The sequence below is a fragment of the Notothenia coriiceps genome, unplaced genomic scaffold (assembly GCF_000735185.1).
Source record: "Notothenia coriiceps isolate Sejong01 unplaced genomic scaffold, NC01 NC01_scaffold00000339, whole genome shotgun sequence".
NCBI classification, from domain to species: domain Eukaryota; kingdom Metazoa; phylum Chordata; class Actinopteri; order Perciformes; family Nototheniidae; genus Notothenia; species Notothenia coriiceps.
In genome coordinates this window covers 17,383,843-17,406,021 of record NW_011333040.1, presented here as the reverse complement: position 1 = coordinate 17,406,021, position 22,179 = coordinate 17,383,843, and the positions used below count along the sequence as shown (strand labels likewise).

Below are 22,179 nucleotides of genomic sequence, written 5' to 3'. Positions count from 1 at the left end.
CGAATGCACTTATTGTAAATCGCTTTGGATAAAAGCGTCAGCTAAATGAAATGGAATGGAATGGTGACACCCAAGGGTTTTGTATAAAACTAAAAAAGGTATTAAATATATTTTTTGAGATTTTTGGAAAATACTTACTTGCGCTGTAAAGGTAATTTAGATAGACATCAATAACTGCTGCACTGTAAATATGAAGCCAACAGCGGTTAGCTTAGCTTAGCATAAAAGACTGCTCATGGCTTTCCTGGCTCAATATTAGATTTATTTACTACAAGATTATTCTGGCCAAAAGAGTGATACAAATATTGTGATACCTATAGAAAATAAAACAAATGCTTGGTTTATTGTGCACTTTGTCTATTTTTTTGCAAATGAATTACACTAATTTGTGCATGAGCGGTGAGGAGGAGACATAAAAGGAAGAAACTGAATTTATATAAAAGGTGCAGAACTATTTCTACTATAATGAATCTAGTAAATATATATAGTGAATGTTACAAGAAAAGGTAAACAAATTAAGACAGAAACACCAATAAAGCTTATCAATTAAAAGGATATAGCACTATTGTGTTTGCTTAATCTATGTAAAAAGTACACAATGTGGGGTTACATGCTGCAGTAACTACAGAAACAATTTGTTTTATTTATTTCGTTGGCACTTATGGTAAAACTCTTTATCAGGGCCAATTTAATACATTCCGCTCTAGTGATAGCTGTGTGTGTGTGTGTATTTGGGAGCAAACATCTTTGCTGTCATGGTGAAAGGTGCTCTGCCCTACATTCCTCCATTCCCTGTCTGTAATTAACTTCAAAGAAAAAAAAATGCTAACAGGAAGACATATTCTATAATAACAGAGAATAATAGCCAGCAAGAGGGTTGTTAGAGCAGGTATATCATTTAGTTGTAGGTGCGTGTGAGTGTATTATTGTGCTGGGTTTAGTACACTCAACTTTGACAACTTCTCACACTACATAGCAAAAGAGAGTTACTGCCTTGGAAAATAGTGTTTTTTTTTAACAGCATACATTTAATTACTTTAATTATAGCTGTGTGTGTTTGTTTTGTTCCTGGCTGCCATTAACCTGGACCCAACCTGACAGTAAACCTGGCTAAATGGGCCGCCCCTCCCTACAGGCCAATCACAGAGGCTGCATGGGGCCCCGCCTTGCGCAGAGGGCCTCAGCTGCTGTTCTCAGTTCTCCGCTCAGTTCTCCGCTCACCCCCCGCGAGAGTGAGAGAGAGGTGACGGAGCACGTCTGTAACCCGACACCGTTGCAATGAATCGACATCTGACCAATCACGGCTTTGATACGGCCACTAGTGCAGGTGAAGAGATGACGGCGAAAAGACAGTTTCAGTCCGGCGCAAGCAAGAGGGGAAAAAAACAAAACATGAAGAAACTAGAGCATCACTCGAAGGTGGGTTATTGTATGAGTCAAATGTACAACTTGCGAATGTTGTATAAGTCAAATTGCCAATTGCCATATTCAAACATCAGCTGCAATTCAAGACATGAAGAAGGCAGTCTCTGCATAGAATATAGGCTAATGGAGATGCAGTTATTTCCAGCATTCTTTATTTACCACTCATTCAAGTATGTTATGCCTTTTATCTGCTAATGTACAGGAGGAAGAGTGATAAACTGTCTGTCTAGTTGGCTTACATAAAAGTTAAAGTTTACAGCCTAAAAAACATGGAGCATTTTTTCCCCTTTTATTCATTTTTATGTTTTTATTTGCAAATGTCATGGTGATGCTCAGCCTCTCCCCTTCACTCTTAACAGTCATCATGTCAACCACAACACAGAGAAATACTGATAGAAATGTGTGTGTAGTTGTTGATACATTGCTGACAGAGGGAACTACATTTGAATATAGATTTAAGAAATATCAGTTTTTGAGCATGTAATAAGCATGTTTTGTCTTGACTATATTACAACTATATTATAATAATATAATATAGTATTTATATTATTGAATTGATTATGATTATTAGTAGAAGTAGTTTATTTGCATTAATTATATTTTAATCTTTTTGAGGCTAGTATTTGGCAGGAAATGCAGACGTATTAAACAGGAATTATATTTGCAAAGTAGTGGTTCGGGGGGGGGCCTCATCTCACAATGTCGCTTGGGGCCCCAAGTTGGCCAGGGGCGGCCCTGAGTGAGATTTTAGGCAAAATAACTGCCAAACGCTAGAAAACAATATGATGGAATACTTTAATCGGTCTGTGTCACTGTCAAATCACATCATATATAGAATTGGAGGAATTAAATAGAATTGGAGGGATGAAATTCTCTTTAATGGTCACACATGCAGAGCACACAGCACACACAGTGACATTTGTTCTCTGCTTTTAACCCATCCTAGGAGCAGTGGGCAGCTATAGTACAGCGCTCGGGGAATGTGTCACATGTCACAGCATGTCATTAAGAAATTTGGATAATCTAAGAAAGTATAACAGTTAAGAGACCCATCAGATATAATAAGCACCAGGCTTACCTATTGACGTCCACTATTTCTCAGACTTATGTACAGTACAAGCCTTACTGTAATATCTGGATTTCAATCCTACAAAAAGATAACCTTCTTTTTATCGTTACTAAAGGAATAAAAACCTACATATGCCCAGATTGTGCTGGGTATCAGATGTTAAAAGAACAAAAACACACACTGACCGTGGGTTATATCACGGATGATGTGTAATGTGTATTTTATCTTTGAATAATGAACATGGCACACCACAACAGGAGCTATTAAAGAAGCCAAAAAGAGCAGCTAGTGCCTCTGAGTTGACAGATTACACCATGTGTAAACATGTCTGTGTGGAGTGTCTGGAATGGGTATTTACTAAATCAACACATTTGAACATGAAAGTCCATCATTTGGAAAGAACAAATAGAGAACAAGGTGTGGATTATCGTAAAATAGCTATTGGCTTGTGATCCCTTAAAATAAATCCATATCTGGGCTACTTATATTGCCACTACCAAAGTGATCTTTTAAAAATAATTTGTTCTTTTCATATGGTTTTATTGAGTTTTCCTTACACCTGGTTTAGAAATCTATAAAATATAATAGGTCGAGCAACATTGCTGCAGATTTGAGAAAAATAAATAAAATTGTGCAATATAAGAATACAAAAACATTGATCATTTGATATGGGGATACAAAGTTAGAATTCACATAAGATATAATATGATGTGTTGCGTTTGATTTGACAAAATAGTGTCTTTCTTTGTGAAAAAAAACAAACATTATTTATATTTAAATTACAGTTATTGATGATATGCACAGGAAAGTTTGGTCTGGTCTAACTGTCTATCAAACGTTGTGCAATAACAACAATGTACATCATACATAATATACAATGCATTGACTCAAAGGACTTAATCTTGTGTCCCGTGTTATTGCACAGCAATATTTGGGGTGGCGCGTCTGTCGCCCGTTTGTTTTGCTGCTCGGAGGCTTCTGCATAGAGATGGCAAGAGAACCCTAGCAGGCTGTGGGGCCTATACGGTTGGGCTTTCTACCGAAAACCGTAACGTTAGTAGCGCAAAGACGCAGTTGGTAGGAAAGGATCGGAACAGCGGATAAGGTAAAACAAAGCAGCCTAGCTAACTTAACCAATACCAAACAATTTCTTGTAATGTCAAAAATGAGTCCTTTACAAGTCTGTATTCCGCATCCTGTCAAACTGTTTTGACTAACGTTAGCTCAATTATGGCGAACAGCTAGCAAAGCTTCTAAATAACGTTGAAACCGTTAGCAAGCCGGCTAGTTGGCTGTAGTTGGATAATAGCTTACTTGGCTAAGTTTGTAATGTTAGCTTGCTAAACTAGCGGTGTCTGCTTTACTGCAAGATGTACTGCCTAAACAAACACCTATAGTACATCAATTATGTGAGGATATTACCACCTGGCTAGCTAGTTATATTTCGTAATGGTGGAAGGATAGTCAGCCAGCGGTACGTTCTTAAGTCAAACAAATGTCACTAAAACGGGGATTTTTTTAATGGCTAACCGTAAGTGGGCTAACTTACTGATAGCTAACAAGCTGACTAGCTATAGTTGCAGACTACTGCTGGTAGCTAATAAATGTCGTTAGCAGTTACTGTACCTATATGACATGTCTGCTGCATACATAAGCTTAACGTTAAACATGGCCTAAATTGAGACTTCTATCCGTAGGAAAATTATTTGCCTATCAAGTTTACGTTACCCTTACTTTGTGAGCTAGCATTACCGTTAGCATGTCAGTAGACTACCAAAAGTTAGCCAATGTACGTTAACATTAGAGTTTTTGTCAGTCAGTGTTTGTGTTTACCCAAAAGTCATTGTTAACATAACGATATGGTGTAAATATAGTTTCAAAGTGAGAGCAATCTGCTCGTTTTATTTAATTATCCAAGGGCTTGTTTACTGAACTTTAATAAAAAAAGAAACAAACGTTGCATTTAAAAATGTTTGTCTACACGGTGATTCTTTGCACAATACCTGACTTAAGGCACAAGTAAACACAGGCCTGACATGAGACATATTGTTATCTATGTAACACTGTTTCAATTTTTAATACACCTTCTATAAATACAGAACAAAAACAACGTCCCACTTTCACTCCACAGTCCAGACTGATCATTTTAGGCCCATAGGCCTAATGGTTATGTCCCTAACTATGACTAACTTGGGCTCAGTTAATACCTGATTGGAATCCTTTTCAATACAACTAAAGCCCAGTGTTCTTACATTCATTTTCTTTGGATGGCCTTAGTCTCAAAGAGAAACAGTCAAACATGACTTATTTGTATCAGTGTCTAATGGAAAGATTCTATACTGTCTTGGTGATTGTATTTTAGACAGTCGTTTCACAGCTCAGGCGTTCACAAACTGTATATATTTCTGTATATATTAGTGCTTCAATGGGAGGAAATTACTCACAGGCAGTTGTCACTTCAGCAGCAACTTAATGGTATAGATGACATTTCCATTGCCTCCTGTTGTTATTTAATACAATTCATTTTCTAAGATTCTAGGATCACTAGAGTGTGTTATGGCTTAGTGTTCTTGTTTTGTGCTAATGAGGTTATTACTTATTTATCCCCCAAAACTGGGGTGTAAGGTTGAAGGGCAAATGCAAACACCCCCCTTGACATCATTGTCTGTCCAGATGTATTCCAGTGTAGGCAACTCTTAATACTATGTAGCTCTGAGTTTCTGTGTTGGTTTGCAAAACGTGTGACATTAGGGATCCTTAAAGGTATGCTTTGCCACTTTTTATGTGGATATCCAATCAGCATTGATGGATTATGTTGTCGATTGAAGCAATACAATCTTTGATGCCTGTAATATGAAGAACCTCTGATTTTGTACAGTAACTACTCCAGGACAACACTATCCAATTGAGGCGCATCGTAACCTTTTTTACACAATGGAACTTACAACAAGTACATAAAGTCTGTTTCTTAATGGCACCTACAACACTCCCCCTTACACAAAAAAACCTGAGCTTAAGTAGTTTGTTGTTCTTCATGCCTCCAGACGTCACTTGCACGTCAAATGATGCTGCTTGATGTAGGAAGAACAGATTTTACTGCTTTATTTATAGAGAATGTTTTACTCAAAAACACCGCTGTACAGCCTTACAAAAGAACTGGGCACATTGCAGTGAGTGATCAGACAGGTTCAAAACAGGTTCAGGTAACTCAACAGCTGAAAAGTGAAAACAAAGTTGACCACCCTTCAACTGTTTATTATGTAATTTTGCTTCTGATAGCAAAAACCCTGAGTACCCTTAATGTGACATAGTAGAACCAGGAAGTAAAAAACCATAGTTACGTTAGAGCAGGGGTGGGGAACCTCCGGCCTCCGGGCCGTATACGGCCCGCGAGACCATTTGGTACGGCCCTCGGGGTAATTTATAAACACACGCAAAAAAGAAAAAAATTCAAGAAATCTAGACCGCAAAATAATTAAACAAGCTTGTTTTTCCTGGCCAAGTTCAGGGTCCTTGAACACAACACGAGCCTAACGTGTCATCACGTGGTATATGTCTCGTCTGACTGGAGTGTAGTTCTAACGGAGAGCACCAGAACGCGGCTCCGGGCCGGGACTTCACAAATTGCAATACCCATAAGGAGCTGTACACATGCCGCAGTTTTTGCGTGGCTGTGTCTTTAGTTGAAAGCCCAGTGGCGATCTGTCATACTGATCAAATAGTCAATAACGTTGTTGTTATTAGCATCTGGTTAGCTAGCTATGCTAACGAATATAAGAAGCTTTTTCTCCAACCAGTGAGGTAAAGGCACATCTTTATATGATCATTATAGTTATAGAAAAATAAGAGAATAAAGTAAACAGTTATACAATACTAATATGACAGTAAAAAAAAAGTTGTTATTAATAAACAAGAATACAGTTTAAAAAGGAATGGATTTGTAAAATATCCATAAAGAAACAAATCTGCTTACAGTTCTGTTTCATATGGGTGTTGAGAGATGTATCCATAGATCTCTTCATGTTGCTCTCAAAGTGCACCAGATTGATGCTTTTAACTTCAACATTTAAAAAAAATCTTCATGGTGGTGCATGCCCCCAAACCCCCCTAGATGAGGTCAGATCCNATCTTACCTGGTGGTGCATGCCCCCAAACCCCCTACGATGAGGTTAGATCCACCCCCCCACCCACTTAAATCATGTCCACATGGATATGAAACTAAATACATTTGCACACATCTTGTGTCCATATCTTTCTGTTTTGGTGGTCATGCCACGGTGCATGAATGCGCGGGTCATGGTCAAATATCTGGATTAAGAGGTTGCTTTTTCTTTGCACAGCATGAAAGAAACGCGAAATGAATGGGCTGTGATTTGAGTTTTTTAAGCAGACGTTGAGTTCAATCATTTGTACGGCCCTCGAAGGATGTTGTAAAAATTGAAATGGCCCTTGAGAGGAAAAAGGTTCCCCACCCCTGCGTTAGAGCCTAATAAACTCTGTTATTCCTGTGAGGTCTGACGTTACCCCTGAAAAATAAATAGTTTAATGGCTGGCTTCTACTGTAACAAGAATCCTTTTTGAATGCCTGCAGTATGCGCTAACTAAGTTCAGCCTTCTCCTAAAAATGTGCTCTTTTGTCTTTTTAGAAGAACCATGGGACACGGAGTGGGCTGAACCAGAGGGTCTAGCAGCACACGCCAATTGTAAGTATAAATTGTGTTGATTATAATATGGGAAGCAATTGAGAGGATAAACAAATCATAGACGTAATGAAATAAAATGTTAATAGCTAAGAGCTGAAAGAACTTTAATCACAAACTTCAACCAAATATTTCAAATGTGTAGAAACAGCTTTTCACAGCCTGTATTTTTATAGGAACCCTGCTAAGTTTACGTTTTTCCTTTTTATGATTTTACTGGCTATATGTCTTGTGGGTTTGAAGTTTGCTTTATTTGTCTGTGTGGTTTTGAAGGGTTCCCACAGTGGTATATGACATGGCCACGGCCTCATCCAGAGCAGAGTCCAGCCATAACCACAGAGGAACGACACAGCTCCATGCCATCGGTGAGTCCCGGACACTGTACTGGAATTGCAGTGTTGCTTTAGGGGCTTGACCCTGTCCTTTCCCTGGAGAGCTCATGTTGAATCACTGTGTATCTGAATGATATTGTCAACTTTATAGGGAATTTGTCAAATGTTTAAGAGGAAAAAATCACTACATACTGTTAACTTCCCTTTATGTACACACCACCAGTTTCCTGTGCCAAAATCAAGAGGAAGAAGAGCCTGTTTGGGACAGCCATTTATGTGGAGGTGACAGCGGAGGGGCAGTCGCGCCGCACAGCAAAGTCTCACAGCTCCTCCAGTCCTAAATGGGATGAGAGGCTCACTCTGTAAGAAGCAACAGTTTACCTCTTTTGTATCTGCTTGTCTGTGTGTGTGTCAGAGAATGTTATATACAAAAGTTCACCTTCACAGTGTGCTTCCTAAATGAGTGCCAGGGACAACTCGTGAATCTCCAGTCATTTTAGAATTCAGAGGAGATAAAACTAGAGACAGATCTCTGAGGTTTTCCCATAGTCTGTCGCACTGAAAGTAGACAGTGGGTACAAGCCTTCTTACAAGATATTTGTTCTCCTCTTCCCAGAGCTTACCACAACAATATGCAGTAGATCACACTCTGATCAACGTCGTTCAGAAGATCGTGATCGTGAGGGAAACCGAGTTTATAACAGGTGTTTTCAAAAACAATGCAATTCCTGGTGTGGTTCGTAAATATAGGTTTAAGAAATGCAAACAAGCCAGTGGGTTTTTCCCCTAATAGCAAATATTGCGTTTCTTACAGCACTGTGGAGATATTTGTTGCTATGCAAGAATAGTCATCTCATACTCCCCCTAAAAAGAATATTCCTAGAGAGTCATGTTAACCTCCAAATGGCCCTTGATCATGAAAAGCTGATGAGATAAAGATAGGCCTGTCGCGATAATTAATTTTGTTGGACGANACACGCGTCCTTTCTCCCACATAGCCGGTTGTTTTCTCTTACTCCCCTGGCGACTAGTTCGGCCCCATGAAATAGAGCTCGTCTACCCAGCTACTAGTTCCGATAATATTGTTGGCACTGTTGTAAGACCATTTTAGACCACTGAAATAATGATAATGTATAATAATAATTCAAGTACCGGTACATCCTTTCAAACATAACTTTTTATTGAACATTCAACATTGCAAATGAAATGTGAAATAATATTCAAATATATAAATGATATATAATAAATGAAACAAATGTATTAAATTATAAAAAATGTATTAAATCACACACAACCAAAACAATAAATTAAATAGACTCAGGCTGGAAAACAGAGCTCTATCTATCTATCTATCTATCTATCTATCTATCTATCTATCTATCTATCTATCTATCTATCTGTTGGTAGGTACACACACACACACACACACACACACACACACACACACACACATTGTCTCACAAGCAAAACAAACCTCCTTAAAGCAACAGTCATGTGTACAGTCCACTGTCCATACAAAGACCCAGTTGCCTCAACAGGCCATATCCAAATCTGTATTTCAAAGTTTTCGAGCAAGGAACACCGACATGTTTGCATTGTCGGACAAATGCATCTTTGATTGTAAACTGTCGGGAAGGTGAGGGCTCTCCATCTCCAGCTGCCGTGTTTGCTCCCAGCTGGGAAAACGGAATGGGGTGGTTATGTTTCAGGTGCAGTTTAAGGTTGGTCGTATTGCTAGCTTTTGTTGCTACCTTTTTTAAACAAATGCGACATAACGGCTCATTCAAGTCCGTAGGTTTGCCTCTTTGATTTGGCTTAAATCCAAAATATTCCCACACCGGAGATGTGGAATTAGGTTTTGCAACCAATTCCATTTAACTTCAAATTCCCCTCGAGTAAGACACACGTTGTCTCCTGCTTGTCTCTATATTATTCCTTTGGCTGCTACGCTGCTGCATGCGGAGTGCCCTGACCTGGCTGTGTGTGATCCCCGCCCCTCACAGCACGCCTGGCCGGCAGACACAGCTCGCCTGGCTAAAATGCTGGTCACATCCTTATCTATACAAACACGCATGTAAACGGCAATTTATCGAGGTCAGAAAAGTTATGGAGTCCATTTTTATTTATGGTACGAGAAGTCAATTTATTGCTTATCGCGACAGGCCTAGATAAAGATAGAAAACAGATCTGTCCTCCTTTCTAGCTATTTTTCTGTTTACAGTGTATCCTTATGTAACACACACAAGGTTGGTGGGTTCATGTGATAATTATTGTAACAAGGGAAATGTTGTATGACAACACAAAGAGCTCATTGTATTATTTTAAACTTTTACAGCTCTTTGACCGGGTGGCCTGGCTAAATGCCAGAGACAATGCTTTATTTTTTTGATTGGGTAATTATTGCGAGCAGAACAGAGTGGTGCTGTCTTTGTGATCCTGTGTTTGCACCGTGGATGTTTGCCAAGCTGTTGTGAGTCCTACCCACGGCGTCTAGGCTATAAGCCTAGATATTTATCTTCAGACTGATGCGCTAAACCTTGAAAACATTGACTGTTCATTTTTTTGAAGCAGCATTATGTGAGCAGAATATATCAGTCATTCCTGCAGCAAGGACACGTCCAGTCTGTACTTGAGCAATGCTATCTTTTGACTGTTGGCCTTTTTTCTTATTAAGTCGTAAATATGTGCAAGTTTTGTTAAAGGTTTAAAGATTTACATATGTGTATTTCTTTTTGTCGTTGACCTTTTTAGGAATGTAACACCGCACACGCAGGTTGATTTCAGAGTATGGAGTCACCACACCCTGAAGGCGGACGCTTTGCTGGGCAGAGCCACACTGGACCTCACTCAAGCCTTGGAGCAGCATGACAGGAAATGTATGATAGGCCACATCAAACATACAGACCTGTATTATAATATAGGGTTGGATGTTTTAATTATTTAAAAATACATTTGTGGCATAGTGACTAAAGTACCAGACCGATGCAGACTCAAGAACTGTACAGTTGGACTAGCTAATGAGAATTATTACAGTTTTTTAATAATCCGAATCACAATGACAACATTTCTTCTTGTTAAGGTTAACGGATATCAGATAAATGTGTCTCTCCCACTGATAGGATGCTATAAAAGAAGCATGGTTTGCTTTATGTTTCTCTTGGTTCAATCTATTGTTTTTCCTCTTCCCACACCATCCCTGTTTGGGCTGTACAGTGGAGAATGTGAAGGAGGTGCTGAAGCTGAGCGTGGAGCAGAAGGGGGCTGTGGTTCCCACAGGAGAGCTGACTGTCTACCTAGACGGTCTGACTGTTACTGACCAGGAGGAACTGGCACCGCTTACCAACGGCAATGCAGCAAACGGCACCAGTGAGCTGAGTATGTTAACAGCGGGGGTGGGTGATAGTGGTGGGTTGGCCAATTTTCATTACAATGTGTACTGGTGTATGACGAGGAAGCACAGGGAGAGAAAAAAAGCCACAGATGCATGCACACAGATGAATATACTGGTACTTTATCACCTAACCCATACCCTCAATCACTTATCAACTATTCTTTTTTAAATGATTCTCTAAATATGCACTTTATATCTTGCATTGTTTTCTCCAACCCCTAGAAGTCCAACAGAATGGCGATGCCATCCATGAAAATGGAGACTCATCCTCCTCTTGCTCAATGGCTGCCAGCAGGTAAACAAACATTTGAGTCATGTGATGAACACAAGGGCATATTTTACATTATTGTCATACATATCCTTTATTTATATATGCGTTTGAACCCTGGCATTCCCCTTCTCTTGCTTTTAAGTTATTGTGCTGCCCTACTGATATCAGTCTCTTAGTATTTGTCACACGGCGAAAGTGCCCTTCACTCCAAATGTGTTTTTTTTGTTGTAAAGCCACTAAGGAATCAAGTCTGCTCAAGCAACAGACGGGAGGTTGGGGTGAGGGGGAAGTGGCTGCCTGGCTCCTCTCTGCATTGCAGTTGCTGAGAGGACTGCAGGCACAAACAGGGGTATATTTTAAACCTGGCAGTGTTTCCCCTCCCTGGGAGTTCCAGAAGAAAAAAAAGGGCTGTTTTAATACAGTTATGGTCTCATAGTTTTAAGGCTGCTTTAATACATCATGGTGCTAATTTTGGGTGGAAAATGTGTCGGTATAGTATAGTAAGATTGTGTTTTGCAGATATGCCGAGAAGTAAAATCAGAGTTCACCTCATTCATGACCCTTTCTGACTTTCCCTTCTTGGTTGTTGGCTTGTATTTCTGATAATGGAGTTGTATTGCTGGCAGCATTCCAACCTCTCGCCTAGACAATGCCTGGACTCGAGTCATACGACTGTTTTTGTATTGGTCTTGGTGTGGGAGCGTCTGTGGCACCTTTTTAACTCTCCCGGCTCACAAAAGGGCCTCTGCTGCTGTGCCAATTACATCACTAAGCCATCCTATTCTGTCCTGTCCTTACCCCTACAAGACAACAGTCTCAATGTCAAGTCAGTCTTTAATCTGACACACACACACACACACACACACACACACACACACACACACACACACACACACACACACACACACACACACACACCTGTTTTGGGCCTGTAGTAAAAACGAAAAGTTATTGGCTCTTAAAATTATCATTATAGTGATAGAATGTTATGTGTTGTGTTTGCGTATCAAGATCAATGTTTTTGAACTTCTTCTGTGTTTTCCTTAAAGCACAGTGAATGGTACAGACTTGCGCCCAAGGTCCAGTTCCTGTTCGGCAACCAATGGTTTGGGCTCTCAGGTGCCTTCCAGTTCCTGCAGCGCTTCCCTTGGTCACGTCATCGTCAATGGAGACGTCACACCCAACTCCACCCCAGTCCACCGACCCTTAGACAGTGACCCCGAGAGTAGGACAGGTGAGCTTCTTCTTTATGTCCGAATTACAGTATCTGGGATGGTTTCAAATCTTATCACTGGGTTCTTCGTTAACTGAACATTAGTTTAACAACCCATTATCAAGTGAATACTCATCAACTAGGTGTATTCCTTCATGCAAAAATGTCGGACGTCAGTTTCATATCATATTAAACGGAACATCTTAAAAGAACAAATAATTAAACTTGGACTGAAGGAAACTGGGATGGAGATTTCTCAATATTTGTGTAAAATGCATAACTTTTCCTGATATCATGTCATGGGTGGGTGAGGTATTAATCCATGCATGTGAACAGCACCTTTGTCTTTCTCTGACCTGCCTGCAGTCAATGGAGAGTCCTGTGACGCTGCTCTCAGGCCATCGTCTGCTACAACAGGAGAAGTGCCGCCCCCTGCAGATGACCAGCAGGACTGCAATCAAGATTCCGCCCCGCCAGATCCCAACACAGCGCCAGACGAGACCTCCCAAACCCTGCTAAGCTCCACACAGGCTCCAGCCTCCTCCTCTGCTAAGCCTACTGATGGCACTGCTGCTGCTTCCTCCACTTTCAGCTCCCCGCAACAAGGGCCCCCCGCCATCACAACCTCCTCATCATCGACCTCCCCGCCCCCAGCAATCGGAGACGAGAATGCTTCAGCAGAAGGCGGTGGCAGCAGTAGCAGCAGTACAGCCGTAACTACAGACGGGGCCAAGCCCAGGGAACAGGCCCCTAATGCTGGAGCCCCTGACCCTCTGCCTCCAGGGTAACAAATACATCTGCTTTCACTGACGTTCACATTCCTTTTTTTTTAACCGAAGCAATTATAATATTAAGTGTCAAACACCCGAAACACAGTCATATTTCGCAATAATAGTTAAACTTGTTATTACTACATTTCTCGTCATCTTTGTCCTTTCTAACAACTTAATGTAGCTTTTTGTTTCAATCCTTCTTTTGTCCCCCTCATTTATCTGTTTTTTAGGTGGGAGCAGAGGAAAGACCCGCATGGGAGAACTTATTATGTCGACCACAACACCAGAACTACCACCTGGGAAAGACCACAGCCACTACCACCAGGGTGGGTGCCTCTCTCTTGCTCACTTTCTGTGGTCATCACCATTTCTCAGAAATGTAACTTTAATGGGTCCATCAGTACGTTTTACCAGTGGATTTTTGCCTTTCTTACATCGGTCTCCATTATTGGTTACTTTCACTTTCATACATTCATTTGAAGCTTGCATTTTGTGTGCCTGTGTGCTAATTGTCTCCTTCACTCTGCCAGTTGGGAGCGCCGGGTAGATGACCGGGGAAGGATCTATTACGTGGACCACAACACCCGCACCACCACATGGCAGCGTCCCACCATGGAGTCGGTCCGCAACTTTGAGCAGTGGCAGAGCCAGCGCAGCCAGCTGCAGGGAGCTATGCACCAGTTTAACCAGAGATACCTCTACTCTGTAAGTCAACCCCCACCCTTCCTACATCCTCATGTCCCCTTAACCCAGGGGTGTCAAACTCAATTTCATCGCGGGCCACATTAGCATAAAGGTTGCACTCAAAGGGCCGGTTGTAACTATATAAATATATAATATATAATATATATATATATATATAGAATAATGTATTATATTACATTATTGCCTCTGAATTGGATTATTATCGGATTGGATAATAACTTAGTCATTAACTACGTCTGAAAGCAGAAGTCCTGGGCAAATAATTGCTAGTAGGCTTGTTTGAGACAAGCGAGACCTGCGCAATTTCGATCAACGTCTTGCTCGTGCGTTGCATGATGGTTAGTCATTTTGTCCGACTTGCTCTGGAGGCTCGCCTACATGAGACGTTGAAATCTCGCGGGACAAAGAAGCCTGCGCAGCCTTGAGAGCGAGGCGCGGCGAGGCGGCGCAGTTCCTTTCCACGGGCTGCGGAAGAGAAATGCTTGATGGGAAACGACTCGCTGGTATCTGCAGCTGAGCGCTCATTGGTGGTTTTGACCCCGTGCTGCTGATGAAGCTCTCCAATTGGCTCGGCAAAAGTTTGTTGTCGTTTTGTGTCAGTTTTACGTCGCCCCCTCCATTAACATTTTTCATAATTGTTCCACAATGTTTATCATCTTGAAATTAATATCTATATATGTTATACTATACTTGCACTGCTTACTGTTTTCATACTTTATATATCCTTGCATATTCATACACACTGTTCATACTGCTCACAGGCTGCTGTGTATATTCATACCCCTCACTGTTTATTCATCATTCAATTAATTCTATTTTTTATTCTGTAGATTGTGTACATTACTTTTCACTTTACTGCTTGTTGCACTCCTGGTTAGAAGCTAAACTGCATTTCGTTGTCTCACTACCTGTAATATGTGCAATAACAATAAAGTTGAATCTAATCTTGAGCGGGAACAAATGTATTTTTAGTACATATCTGACATTAACGATTAACGAACACATGTGTGCATTCTTTATAAATGCAAACCGAGTCAAGCCAACTCCGGAGGTGGCTGTATGCACCTTAAAGTTGTTTGCAATCCGCCAAAAGACCGAGAGAAGAAGAAGAAGAAGGCGAAGAAGAAGAAGCCGACTCGGAGCTGTCCGACTTCAGGCGAGATTTTTGAGACCTCCCCCGGCTGCGATTGGCTATTCTCGTCTACTTTTGAGGCGAGCCGCAACGCATCTCAAACAAGCCTAATAATACATTTGATTTATATAGCACACTTTAAAGACAGCGTCATCTCAAGGTGCTTCACAAAGCTATAAGGAAAAATAAGTAAAAATATACCTAAAGGAGCATTTTGGATAAAATATGGCAATATAATAACATAAAAATAAAAGGTTAAGAGCATAAAAGGTTTAAAAATAAATAAGTAAATAAAGTAAAGGACAGTCAGTAAAATGCGGTGTGGTGGGTCTTGAGGCATTTCCTAAAAACTGAGTGTGGTGCCGAGGTCCGTATGTTCTCTGGAAGCTGATTCCACAGACGTGGACCCAGGGAGGAGAAAGAACGGTCTCCCATGCTGACCAGTTTTGTCCGCGGGACAGCCAGGAGATTGGAGCTGTCTGGCCTGAGTGTGCGTGAGGTATGGGAATGTTTGTTGGTTAGCAGTTCCTGTAGGTAGGTGGGGCCAGTGTGTTTGGCGTTGAAGACCATTATGAGGACTTTTTAGTTGATCCGGTGTGTTACAGGGAGCGAGTGGAGTGAGTGAAGGATGGGGGTGATGTGCTCTGATTTGCGTGTTTTTGTGAGTATCCGGGCAGCACAGTTTTGTACATATTGTAGTCTCTGAGTGGTTTTTGCTGGAATGCATGCAAGCAGAGAATTGCAGTAATCAATGCGGGAGGTGATGAAGGCATGGACCAGTTTTTCTGCATCCGGTTTGGTGAGGGAGTGTCGCATTTTGGAGATGTTTCTCAGGTGGTAGTATGAGGCTTGGCAGACCGTCTTTATGTGTGCTTGGAATGAAAAGGATGAGTCCAGTTTCACACCTAGGCTTGTTACAAGTGGNATGGTGCTACTTTTCCAGTTGGTCTACCTGCTCTTCACGTAGCTCTGCATGTCGTCGGTTAGGTGCTCTCTGTTGATAGGCACTGCTCAATCCACTCCTCCATACTATAGTAAGACCCCCCCCGGAGGTCGAAGTTAATCTGAAATGTTTCCATCTTATGCTTTGTAAGTTTGTTTCGTAACGGAAGAAATTTAGATATATTTATAAAACTGACAAGTCAAATCAAGCAATCTGATTGGTCGATAGCGTTTTTGCGGACCTCTTTGATTACAGATTTGAAAACATCGTTGCTTGCTTTAAAAGTAGCACAATTTATTATGTTAAACCTTCAAAAGTATCTAGATATCCCTGCCCTAATGCCAAAGGAACTGCACACTGAATATGTTTTGCCGTTTGATGTCTATGTCTGGACCGCTGCGTCAAAAAGGAGGGCTTCTGCCCCATTACTTCTCCGCTGCTTTCTTGTTTCAGCCCAACGGTATACTGTTTTTCTCAGACGCGGAGGGATACTGACTTGTTGTGAAAAGTAACTTACAATTCTACCCGTGGTATACGCTCAGTATATCACGGCTAAGAACCAATCAGATTGCTTGATTTGACTTGTCCGTTTTATAAATATATATATATACCCTCATCACATCATTTTGAGATCACATGATTTTGAGTACATTTTAAACTAACAAAGTATATTTTTGCAGCCTTATGGCAGAGTGGAGGTTCTCCCGCGGGGTTGAAGGTCAGACCAAAGCTTTTCTGGACGGCTTCAACGAGGTGGTTCCACTTCAGTGGCTCCAGTACTTCGACGAAAAGGAACTTGAGGTGAGCAGCAGATCCTGATGCTGGTAGTGCAACGACGAGCTGTATTTGAGGCTAATGACCATGTTTCCGTTGTGCCTTTTTGTTTTAATGCCAATAATCTGCCCGACTCCGCAGAGCTTTGAACCCAATCATCATTACTTCAAATACTTCGTCGATTGACTTTGATGTGTGTGTTTGATCCAGGTGATGCTGTGCGGCATGCAGGAGGTAGACCTTCAGGACTGGCAGAGAAACACAGTGTACCGTCACTACACACGGAACAGCAAACAGATCATCTGGTTCTGGCAGGTACGGTCAAACTAACTCAGACCTCGTTTCAAAACTGGGTACAATTATAAACCCAACTCTCGTTTACGATCCCATTCCCCATTTGTTGAAAGGATTTCAGATTTCAGGCACAATTGTGGTAAAATCAGCGTAGCAATGGACAGGTTTGGCATATCAAGATGCTGAATAAATGGCATGATGATTACATGTGTGCCTCCAGCCTTGTCTCAGTTAAATGCCACTCTCCAGCTTTTTAAGTGAATGTGCCATAAGCATGCTGACTGCACAAATGTCTACCAGATCCTGTGAAGTGAACGTTCATTCCAATACCATTTATTCATTACCGTTTATTAGAAATGTTTCAGGCCATCTGATGGTTGACAGCCTGTCTGGTCAGTAGTGTGTGGACCCTGATGAATGTGTGTGTGGTCACTTCCTCCTGCAGCTGGTGAAAGAAGTGGAAAACGAAGTGCGGCTGCGGCTCATGCAGTTTGTCACTGGTACCTGCAGACTCCCTCTGGGCGGCTTCGCTGAACTCATGGGTCAGTGACACGCAGAGCCTCACAATTATTCACACAACAAGAGTTGCACATGCAAACTACGCACTTGTCTCTCTTTTGTTTTAAATGTCCTCCTCTTATTTGGCATCACAGGAAGTAACGGGCCGCAGAAGTTCTGCATTGAGAAGGTGGGGAAGGACACGTGGCTTCCTCGGAGCCACACATGGTGAGTAGAAAGCTCTACCGCTGATGAGGGATGAGCCATTTGGAAAATATCGCAATTAATATTGCAATTAGTTTGAATGATTTCGCAATAACAATGTGATTTTAGTTATTAGAGGAAACAATAACTACTCTCATTTCTCAAGTATATTAAATTGATCTTTTTATCCAAGGATCTTAACCAAAAAAATAAATAAATTGTACAGTCTTTAAAATCGGGGACCAGAATTTTGCCTATATGTGATTTCAGCAAACGACTATTCACAGGGATTTGCTGTGATATGCTCTGACTGGACTGATATCTAACACCTCCATTAGCTTCACAGAAATATTCCAGTCACTGCCATTTGTTCAATGAGTACGTCAGGAAAGTAAATGAAAGATTTACTATAAAAGCTTTCAATATCCTTTGGTTTAATATGTAATCAATGCGAGGGAAAGCAAACTAACTAATTCATCGAATAACTAAGACTCCATACTTTTGTGCTGACCTTTCATCCTCCCCTTTTGTCTCAGTTTCAACCGCCTGGACTTGCCTCCCTATAAGAGCTTCGAGCAGCTGAAAGAGAAGCTGCTCTTTGCCATCGAGGAAACCGAAGGATTTGGCCAAGAATAGAGGGAGGAGTCCTCTCCCATTTCCCTCCCTCTCCCATCGCTGTTTATTCAGCCAAGTAAAACAAAAACAAAAAAAGAATTGCACAAGATAACCACCAATGTATATAAGCTATTTTGTCATTTTAAACCAAATCTTAATTTGCAGCATCGTTTTTGCCGCAATCCTGTTCCCTCCTATCCCTTAAAATATTATATGAAACCCCATCATGAAATATGCAAGCATTTCAGCCTTTCTGCTCCTCTGTATACAAACAGAATTCTTGGATACTTTTTTTCTTTTTCTCCCCACTGCATCTTTTTAAAAGAGACTAAAAAGTGTTTTGGAGAGGATTTTATAGTTGAAGCGCGATCTTCTTTTAAAGCTCTAGTTCTATAGAGCTTCTAACTGGCGAGAGTAGTATTGGGGTCTGGTGCCTGAATTTATTTCCCCCCCCTGTTGAATCATAGTCATTTTTTTTTGCGTGCTTGCATGACTGCCTGTGAAGAAAAGAAGATGCTGAGACCCACTGTACACACACAGACATTTCAGCATGGACGCTTTGTTGCTTATTGAGCCCTCTTTCCTTTATCATCAAAAGTGTTTGGGGATATACTGCAGAGAGAAAGCCTCTCACTAAGCACCATCATCTGTCCTTGGATAAAGATGGGAGTTCATTCATTTAGCAGAGAAAGGCTACTAAAAGAGTGAGCCAAGCCACCTACCCTGCTGCCTAATGACTCAGTTAGCAAGCCAGTCTACACGCTCAGTTTTTATTTAAAGATTAAGCTGTTTCAACAAAAACAATTCCACAAAAAAGTAAAAAAACGACTGGCTCGATGGGTCCTGTGTGCTTGGCTGATGATCTAATGCCTATGAAGCCACTGTGGATAAGACAGCCAATGGCATCCTTATTTGATCAAAGGTACTTCAACCCATCTGTTATAGGTATTATAATAGTAAAATATATTATAATTAAATAAAAAATGTTAATCAGAAACCAAACACAGCATATGATATTTAGCCATCTTGTGTTGTAATTAGGTCTAAAGAGCATCTCCTTCAAATTAATGTACATCTGTGCACGAACTTGAAGACACTGTTCTCGTTTATTACTCAACTGAAGCTAATATGGCATCAAAAATGTCAAAGTTACATGGAAATGATATTCAGGTCATAAAGGAGGTTATGGACTTAAAAAACCTTTCATAAGTCATGTCTTAAATGGTGCATGCAGTGAGTGCAAACTGAGTGTGAACTGGCCAGGTCAAATAAAAATAGGCATTAAACAAATCTTTGTGATGGGAAGTGATGGGCTTCAGAAAGTAGTGACTGGGTCATAAACCTGTATGTGATTGTTAGAATGTAACAATACTGTCAAATTTAAGTCTGTGTGTAATGGAGACAAAATAACTTTGCAGCCATGCTGAGCCTACTTTCTGGATCGTACCATTTAATTGATCCAGCCCGTGTTCAGTCTCATTCCTCCTGAGGTGAGCTAGCTTTAGTTTTTAAAACAGACGTGTGTTCATCCCTTAGGTTGCAGGAAAATAGCCTTTAACATACAAATAATGATTAACAAGACACTAAAGTGCCACAGACCAAATAACGCAACTCCTCAGCAGCCTCAAGCCTGTTTGGAGAGTGATGAGACTTCTGTGTGTTTTTAATTTTTTGCACCCCCACTTTCCCCTTTCCCCTTTATCTCCGTTAACTCTTCAGGGGACATGTCGTTTGCTTTCATCGTCTAACCATCCATTGTTTCTAAGCTCTGGTGCTCATTCTTTCAGTCAGTGGTCTAAATGCAGCTATGGCAGCGGCATGCCATTTTCCTTTCTCTTCTATGGCGTTATGTTGTCAGGCCACTGCAGCAAGCTGACTCTTCTTCTAGGAGGAGCTATCAGTCATGTATAAAACACGTTCAGCTGACGACAGTATGAAGAAAACATTTACTGTAGCAAAAGGAGCCGACTTAAGAGAAGTCAAAACTGCAGAACTTTGTGCTTCCTTAATTTGAACAGAAACATGTAATCAAAGAAAATCAACTGTGTATGTGAATATTCATTGTATAAAGATAATGAAAGTAAATAAAGTACTTAAATATTATAATTATTTACACAGAGCCGCCGCTCCATTGATGGAAATCTGTGATGCCTTTTTGTTTCTATCAGAAATAGATGGGACGTTTCAGGTTGCCTTCACTGCAGCCAGTTAGAGGAAGTTTCACCTGGAGAGAAACGTGGAGTCATGTTACTGAACATCAGTCAGTATGTGCTCATGCAGCAGGGATCTTGTTTCTGTGCCGACTGCAGCGTAGGCCACCTGAAACGCGTATCCAACCTGTAACATATCGCGTGTAGATACACACTGTAAACACCAACTACACTGTACAGAATGCCCCTTTACTGGAGACCATGTGTATAGAAGATTCATTTTTAATCTGCTTTCAACCCATTTTAATGGAGAGATGGATTTATGAGATACAAATAAATAAGTAAATAAACCCCCTCCATGACCATGCCTTTTTCTTTTTTCCATGTGTGATTATCGGGGGACGAGAGACCTTCTGCTCAGGATTCACAACCTTTCTTTTTTTCTGTTCTTAAAGAAAAATCAATGAATGTGCTTTTGGTTTATCCTTTGCTTTGATTGGATCTTGCCTGTCGAAAGAACCATAATAAATAATGTATCTGATTATCTTTAAAGCTGGTTATATTTTTTGTTCAATTGTCAACAAGATCTCAGCAATACAAAGAGGGAATTTCTTAAAATATGGCACACACATCCACTTGGAATGCTGTGGTCCAAAGTTATGATTTTGGTCATATCTTCCTTCTGCTAATTATGAAAATGTTTAATAGGATGAAGTGATCACATTTTGGACAGACGTGGATGCATCTTGAGTGGTTTGCAGAGACAGACAAATGTTAAGACCAGTAATTCTGATATAATTTATTGTTCCAACTATTTACTTATAAAAAAATGAAGACAAGCCAGTTTATTCATTGTCTTAATTTATTTTTTGATTTTATTACCACCAAAGTAAACCAGCACGCTATAGGCATAACACTGGCAAATATGATGTTCTCACTGAAAAGTCCAGTTTAATTCAAGGAATTCAGGCATGACAAAACACAGACAATGTTGAAATTCAGATTCAACCAAAGTCTAAATGGTAAGGCCAAAAGCTGTTTTAATAATCACTAAATCTGAATAAGAAAAAGCAGCTAGCAATAATTAACAGTCAAAGTCCCCAAAGGCATCATTCCACTCGAAGGTACCGGCTTCACACTAGTTTCTTCAAGAGCTCTACCGCCTCTTTATGCACCTGCAAACCAACAAATACACTGATCTGAGTATGTTCACATAAGCACGCACAGTTTCTGCCTGGAGAATAATCTGAGTTTATATAACATCTTGGTTGATTAGTTATTAAAAGACAGTCAATCCAAAGTCCTCAGTGTGTGTACCTCTTTGTCTTCCAGTGTGTGAGCAGGGTACTCTTTAGCTCTGGTTAGAAAGAGAAGCCCTTTCTCTTTCTCCTGCATGCTCAGGTACGTCTTCCCAAGCATTAGCAGGTTTTTACTGTAGAAGTTTGGATCAACTGAAAAGATAAAAACACACAAAAATGTTAATTTACAGCTTCAGTTTTTCCTTAAATGCTTCAGTGACTTGATTCATGTCCCTTGTTTTACCTTCTTCTGCTTTCAGGAAAAATTGCAAAGCCTGAAAGGAACAGAAAAACATGACATGTACCTTGTCACTTGCGCAGTTAGTCACAATTAGGGTTGCAAAGGGGTGGAAAGTTTCAATGGGAAGTTAAGCTGGGGAATTTTGGAAATA

The 22,179-nt window shown here is 40.6% G+C and overlaps 2 protein-coding genes across 2 annotated transcripts in view; one reads left to right on the top strand and one right to left on the bottom strand.

The window, feature by feature from the left end:
• The first annotated feature begins 3,451 nt into the window (after positions 1-3,451).
• LOC104951727 (NEDD4-like E3 ubiquitin-protein ligase WWP1) lies at positions 3,452-21,320 on the top strand. Its single transcript, XM_010778462.1, has 16 exons — positions 3,452-3,599; positions 7,141-7,197; positions 7,468-7,559; positions 7,750-7,888; positions 10,278-10,402; positions 10,740-10,901; positions 11,140-11,212; positions 12,238-12,422; positions 12,768-13,185; positions 13,405-13,500; positions 13,705-13,879; positions 16,621-16,755; positions 16,939-17,043; positions 17,468-17,564; positions 17,676-17,748; positions 18,261-21,320. Exons 3-16 carry the CDS (start codon positions 7,490-7,492, stop codon positions 18,358-18,360), a joined length of 1,953 nt encoding a protein of 650 aa, XP_010776764.1. The 5' UTR covers positions 3,452-3,599; positions 7,141-7,197; positions 7,468-7,489; the 3' UTR covers positions 18,361-21,320.
• Positions 21,321-21,512: 192 nt separating this feature from the next.
• rmdn1 (regulator of microtubule dynamics 1) overlaps positions 21,513-22,179 on the bottom strand; it is a 3,882-nt gene continuing 3,215 nt past the window's right edge. Inside the window, exons 8-10 of the mRNA XM_010773494.1 lie at positions 22,032-22,062; positions 21,807-21,940; positions 21,513-21,664 (exon numbers count right to left, since the gene is read on the bottom strand). Coding sequence (XP_010771796.1) covers positions 21,623-21,664; positions 21,807-21,940; positions 22,032-22,062 — 207 coding nt within the window. The 3' untranslated portion in view covers positions 21,513-21,622. The remainder of the gene's footprint in view (positions 21,665-21,806; positions 21,941-22,031; positions 22,063-22,179) is intronic.

Excerpts from the sequence above, each read along its gene's own strand:
- LOC104951727 (XM_010778462.1), top strand. The coding sequence starts at position 7,490 with ATGGCCACGGCCTCATCCAGAGCAGAGTCCAGCCATAACCACAGAGGA. Across the intron at positions 10,902-11,139 it reads AAACGGCACCAGTGAGCTGA|AAGTCCAACAGAATGGCGAT; the intron begins GTATGTTAACAG and ends TCCAACCCCTAG. Across the intron at positions 11,213-12,237 it reads TGCTCAATGGCTGCCAGCAG|CACAGTGAATGGTACAGACT; the intron begins GTAAACAAACAT and ends TTTTCCTTAAAG.